This window comes from Musca domestica, unplaced genomic scaffold (assembly GCF_030504385.1).
Source record: "Musca domestica strain aabys unplaced genomic scaffold, Musca_domestica.polishedcontigs.V.1.1 3, whole genome shotgun sequence".
NCBI lineage: Eukaryota > Metazoa > Arthropoda > Insecta > Diptera > Muscidae > Musca > Musca domestica.
This window is the reverse complement of record NW_026712299.1, coordinates 5,158,729-5,165,238: the sequence shown is the minus strand read 5'-3', so window position 1 is coordinate 5,165,238 and position 6,510 is coordinate 5,158,729. Positions and strand designations below refer to the sequence as shown.

The window sequence follows — 6,510 nt, the reverse complement described above, 5'->3', positions numbered from 1 at the left end:
TATATTCGGTATTTTTAAGATTTTAACAGAATTTTTAACGGATTTTATCCTTTTTTTTTGAAAATTTCCTAATTTGTTCCAAATGGTGGAGGGTATTCAAAGTTCGACCCGGCCCAACTTATTGCTTTTTTACTCGTTCTTTTTTTTTTTTTTTTTTGAAATTCTTGATAAAATGCCTCAATCGAAAAACAAAAAAAAAATATCTCTGAGTTTTGGGGTAGTTAAAAATGATTTAAATCTGACGTTTACTGATCTTTCTTTAAATCCCAATGATTATTATGGTAAACCTGGAACTTATCTTGTAAGGGCTAAGTGTAGATGTAATTTAAAAATGTATTAAAAACTCATTTATCTGAAATTAATTCTATTCAGTCTCAAATTAATTCTCAAAATGGTTTTCCGTGCTTACAATAACTCCGAACGGTTCTCTGTCCAACATTGTGTTAGCAGAGCGCCGGCAGCGGCGTTATCTTCGCCACAGAATTATTTGTTTATAGAAATTGCCTTCGGAATCGTGAACGAATTAAATCCAGTTCTCTCAGTATCCGCAGTGTAAACAAACAAGAAGCACACGCGGAGCCGAAAGTTGAAACAGCCGGCGAGTTTACTGTGTCGATTAATGAAGCTAATCGTATCGCATCGTTTTGTTTTATGACCTCAAAACACCAAGTTCAAGATATACCAGCCATCAATCCGTTGGGTGGCTTATTGGAATTCAAACGGCGGCGATAGATAGCTACCGAAAATTGCATTCATTTTTTTCCGCTGCTTTTTTTTCGGATAAAAAAAAATAAACAAAAAACAACATGTCTACAACCAAAGTACTTCAGAAATCGGAATCATGGAAACACTCGACAATATCTGTAAAACCGCCTAGCTATCGGAAGAAACCTTTGGTCACCAACCAAAGGTCGGTCTGTAATATATATTTTGTTTTGAAACCGGTTAAATCTAATTCTTAAAATGTAATTTCAAATTGTTTGTTTTTTTTCTACAGCTGGTTAAAGGGTAAACGACTGGATGATGGCGCCGAAGGTCTATGGCGTATCCACGATAATTTATATGATTTCAACGATTTTGTATCAAAACATCCGGGTGGCTCATTTTGGTTAGATCGTACCAAGGGCACCGATATTACCGAATCCTTTGAGAGTCATCACATCAGAGGTGTTCCCCAGGCGATATTGCAAAAGTATTTTGTACGTCAAGCCCAGCAACCGAGGAACTATACCTTAACGCTGAAGGAAAATGGATTTTATCTTACGCTAAAGCGTCGCGTTGCAGAGCAACTGAAAAATGTCGATCAAAGTCCCAAAGGGAAGACGCGGGTAAGTGTTTGGGAGAAAGGATTCACTTGTGTGGTATAACAAGTAAAAAAGCTGTAAGTTCGGCCTGGCCGAACATCGAATGCCCTCCACGATACGGAACTAATTTGGAAATTCTCAAAAAAAAACGTTAAAAATTCTGTTAAACGTGGACCGGCATAGGCAACTTTTGTCATAAGCCATTCGAATTCGAAACTTGAAAAAAAAATCGGTGAATAATGTCGCTAAACTCATCAAAATACCGAATATCGGAAGGTACCGTTATATGGGGGCTATACGAAAACGTGGACCTGCACAGACAATTTTCTGTTTTAGGCTGTAATATCCATTACGAACTTCAAATACCAAATTAAAACAATTCCTGCGAATGTCGGGAGGTACCGTTATATGGGGGCTATACCAAAACGTGAACCTGCAAAGACAATTTTTTGTCTTAGGCTGTAGTATCCATTACGAACTTCAAATGCCAAATTTGAAACAAGTCCGATGAAAAATTTCGCTTTAATTATCAATATTCCGAACATCGGGAGGTACCGGAGTCTAAGAAATCTTCTTTCACCTCGTCTAAACCTATTATCTTCGGAATGAGCGGAAAGTACAACCTTCTCCCCGAATCTAAAGAGCGCCTCCACCGTGTCTACAAGGTTTCTATGCTTCAGGCCGTTTATAAAAAACTCGATTTAATTCGTCTAAAAAGACTTCGTTCAGTTCATCTAAAAAGACCCACTTCAACTCGTCTAAACCTATTCTTTCCAGCTTGAGTAGGAAGTACAACCTTCTCCTCGAATCTAAAGCCTCCCTTCATCGTGTCTTCAAGGTCTCCCAGCTCCAGGCCGTTTATAAAAGACTCTATACTCCCTTCTAATACTCCCTTCATTTAGTCTAAGAAATCTCCTTACACCTCGTCTAAACCTATTCACTTCGGCATGAGTGGAAAGAATAACCTTCTCCTCGAATCTAAAGACTCCCTTCATCATGTCTACAAGGTCTTGGAACTCCAGCCCATTTATATTTTTATCCTTCCTCAGGTCGTCAAAAAAGAAACTCTGCCTCAGTTTATCGTAAACGACTCCATTGCTCTAAACAATCTCGGTTTCTTAAAATTTCGAAAAAGTTCCTCTGTCTTTGCGCTCGAAAGAACAAATAAGAACCCCTGACACAACTTATGTGTACAGATTTCTTGCTATTCGTCTAGGGAGACACATTTCAGTTCGTCTATAGAGATTACCTTAAGGTCGTCTATAGAAACTCTTCTCAGGTTGACTTTAGCTCATCTATGAGAAGAATCACTGCTTCAGGTTCGTTAATTAAAAAATTCTCTGCTTTAGTTCGTCTATGAGGCCATTCCCTACTTCATGTGGTCTAAGGAGAGACTCTCTGTGTCACATTCTCGTCCATGAAGAGGACCTCTGCTTCCCAGCTCGTACACTTGGAGACTACCTGCTTCACAACTCGTCAATAGAGAGGCTCCCTGATTCACTGCTCATCTATGAGACTCTCCCAGCTTCAGAGTTCTTCTATAAAAAAACAATCTGCTTCAGAGGTCGTTCATGGAGCTCTGTCTAGTCTATGGAAAGATTCTCCACTTCACAGCCCGTCTATAGAGACTCTCTGCTTCATTGCTTGTCTATAGGGAGGCACCTGTCTATAGAGAGACGGTCTCCCTGCTTCACAGCTCATATATTGAGATCCTCAGCTTCAGAGCTCGTTCATGGAGAGATTCCATGTTTACACCTAGTCTATGGAAAGACTCTCTGCTTCACAGTCCGTCTATAGAGAGACTCTCTGCTTCATGGCTTGTCTGTGGGGGAGGCACCCTATTTATAGCTAGAGATTGACTCTCTTGTCTATAGAGAGACGGTCTATTTCAAAGCTCGTCCATTAATAGACTCCCTGCTTCACAGCTCGTCTATAAAAAACGATCCACTTCACAGCTCATATATTGAGATCCTCTGCATCAGAGTTCGTTCGTGGAGAGATTCCTTGTTTACATCTAGCCTATGAAAAGACTCTCTGCTTCACAGTCCGTCTATAGAGAGATTCTCTGCTTCATGGGGAGGCAATTTACAGCTTGAGAGAGAGAGACTCTTTCGTCTAATGAAGGACGGTCTATTTCATAACTTGCCCATTGATAGATTCCCTGCTTCACAGTTCGTCCAAAAAAAAACGATCTGCTTCACAGCTCATATTTTGAGATCCTCTGCTTCAGAGTTTGTTCATGGAGAGATTCCTTGTTTACATTTAGTCTATGGAAATACTCTCTTCTTCACAACCCATCTATACAGAGACTCTCTGCTTCATGGCTTGTCTATAGGGAGGCACCCTATTTACAGTTAGAAAGAGAGATAGACTCTCTCGTCTCTAAAGAGACGGTCTATTTCATAGCTTGTCCATTGATAGACTCCTGCTCCACAGGTCATCTACGGAAACACTCACTATTTACAGCTAGTCTTTTAAGAGACTCTATGTTTCACAGCTCTTCCATGGAGAGACTCCCTTTTCACAGCTCGTCTAGTTTATGGAAAGGTTGTCTGCTTCATAGCTGGTCTATGAAGATGCTCCTCGTTAACAGCTAGAGAGACAGTCTGTTTCACAGCTCATCCTTCAAGAAATTCCCAAGTCTATGGAGAGACTCCCTGCCTTACAGCTCTTCTGGCCAGAGACCCTCTGCTTTACAGCTCCTCTATGGAGAGACTCTTTCTCATACAAAGATCATCCCTACGCAGCTCAGAGTGCGTCTATAGAGAGAAAGACTCCCAGCTTTAGAGAGATGCACGGTTTTTAATTTAACTCTTCTATAGAGAGAGAGAGAGAAAGAGGCTTCCTGCTTCACCTCGCCCGTAGAGAGAGAGATTTCCTACAACAGATTATGTATATATAAAGTGATATAGACTCTCTGTTTCAGCTCGTCTAAAGAGCCTCGATTCTAAAAAGACTTTACACAGTTCGCACAGAAACTGATTTGCTCTCAACTATAAGAGCCTGTTACATCTCGTCGAAATATAATCTCTGCCGGCACTGGATAGAAACTCATGATCGTTGAAAAAAAATCAATGCCTCAACTCGTCGCAAAAAGTCCCCGCCCTTGCTCTTCTAAAAAGGAAACCTGTCTCAGGTCATCTAAAAAACTCCTAACCAAAACTCATTAAAAAACTCTCCTCTCTCTCTTATTTTACAAACATTCTCTTCTGTTCCAATCCCTCCATTCTACCCCCCCCCCCCCCCCCCCCCCATTAAGAAATACTTCGTTCAATAATTTTGCATTTATCTACCTTTCATTTCAGTTCTACCACTTGATTCTCCTCTCTGCCACCTTGGTATTCATTGTACTGTCGGCACTGATGCCTAATATTATTTTCGAGGTGGCTGCAGCTCTTTCCCTGGCATGGCTTAGCATTTCCGCTCACAACTATTTCCATCAACGCGACAATTGGCAAATGTATACCTTCAATTTTACCCTGATGAATTTCAATGAATGGCGGATTTCTCATGCCCTGTCGCATCATGTCTACACAAATTCATTGCATGACTTGGAAATGTCCCTCTTTGAACCATTCCTGTGTTGGATTCCCAACAAGCATATTGCTTCTAAGGCCAGACGTATTGTATCCGTGATAATACAGCCGGTGTTCTATTCACTTATATTTCCCATTCAGTTGCTGCAGAGGTAAGGACAAGAGGTTAGATTAAAAATAAAAAATATTTTTTTTTACAATTTTTATTTTTTTTCAGAACTGTCCGATCGGTGGTTGGCAAAAATGAGCTATACTGGCACGATATTATTGGATTTTCCCTACCTATTCTAATGCTGCTCGTCTCACCGGCTCCATCCTCATCAACGGTCATCCTTCAATGGCTTCGCATCATTGCGATATCCAGCTTCATATTCGGTTTAATTGGCCTGAATGCCTCCCATCATACCCCGGAAATTGTGCACGATGGCGATGCGCTGCGTGAAAATCGTGATTGGGGTCTTTATCAAGTCGACACAATCATTGATCGGGGTGATATTAAAAATTCTCATTTTATGTGCCTCACCCATTTCGGGGAGCATTGTCTGCATCATTTATTCCCAACCCTGGATCATGGTGTATTGCCACAGCTGTATCCGATACTTATGAAAACTCTCTCGGAATTCAAAAGTGAATTGAGAGAAATAACATTTTTGGATCACATCATTGGACAGAATCAACAGTTACTGAGGACCAAAGCTAATCCCATACCTGTGGACCAAAGAAAATTAAAGAAGTAATAGTTTTTTATTATCGATTTAATGATTGTTTTTGTAAATAGTTTATTTAAGGCGTTTTTATACAAAGTCATTGTGATTTGAAGAAATTTTATTTATATGCACATACACACACATACATATGTTTGTTTGAAAAATTCACTATCAAAGTTTAGTTTTTTTTTTATTTTTCTTGGCATGCTTATGCGTTATCTATAAGTTAATTGCCAGGGATGGGAAGTTTTATTTACCCCATTTTAGAATAATAAACATATGAAGTTATAATTGGTGGTACGTTAAAATCACCTTCAAGAATAGATGCAGATGGAAAATAGAAACGGGTATTTGAAAAAGAGCCGAATCAAGTCTTTATATGCGAGCTTTTCAAGTTGAGGCGATTTAAATCTCTTTCCCGGCAAGATGTAACAAGTCTCTCTTTTTCTAGGCATCCAGAAGCCAGTCTCTCTCTCTCTCTCTCTCTCTAAGTGAGCCAGTATCTCTCTCTCTTTTTATAGTTTTAGAGTTTGTTTATAGTGTGCCTCTCTATTTTAGAGTGTGTGAGAAGGAGCTCTCTCTCTCTTTATAGGCGAGCAGAAACCAGTATCTATATCTATGATGCACAAAATGAATATTGCGCTTGTATGTGTGAGAGAAACCAAAAAGCACGTAAAAAATATCTCCCTTCTTGTTTTGGGCGTTTTGTAGCAAGAATTTTAATTTTATGTTAACAAAATTATCAAAAAACATTAAATATAAACTCCATATATTTATATTTTTCTACAAAAGCTATCCATAATTTGTTTTCTTAATGTTAACGGAGCAACAATGCGTACATCCCCCACGCATGTCTACATTCGTTGAAGTCTAATCAACGACTGAGACCAACGCAAACGTACTGTTTTGTTCATCTAAGATCTATATATATTTAACTCGTCTATAGCGTCGCATTAAATCTCT

General features: G+C 39.4%; 1 protein-coding gene across 1 annotated transcript; it reads left to right on the top strand.

Moving 5' to 3' along the window:
- Positions 1 to 521: 521 nt before the first annotated feature.
- LOC101895643 (cytochrome b5-related protein-like) lies at positions 522 to 5,717 on the top strand. The gene is made up of 4 exons (XM_005176252.4): positions 522 to 910; positions 998 to 1,328; positions 4,610 to 4,992; positions 5,058 to 5,717. Exons 1-4 carry the CDS (start codon positions 807 to 809, stop codon positions 5,575 to 5,577), a joined length of 1,338 nt encoding a protein of 445 aa, XP_005176309.1. The 5' UTR covers positions 522 to 806; the 3' UTR covers positions 5,578 to 5,717.
- Positions 5,718 to 6,510: the final 793 nt, after the last annotated feature.

Coding starts and splice junctions, on each gene's coding strand:
- LOC101895643 (XM_005176252.4), top strand. CDS start 807: ATGTCTACAACCAAAGTACTTCAGAAATCGGAATCATGGAAACACTCG. Junction 911..997: donor CCTTTGGTCACCAACCAAAG/GTCGGTCTGTAA, acceptor TTTTTTCTACAG/CTGGTTAAAGGGTAAACGAC. Junction 4,993..5,057: donor CCCATTCAGTTGCTGCAGAG/GTAAGGACAAGA, acceptor ATTTTTTTTCAG/AACTGTCCGATCGGTGGTTG.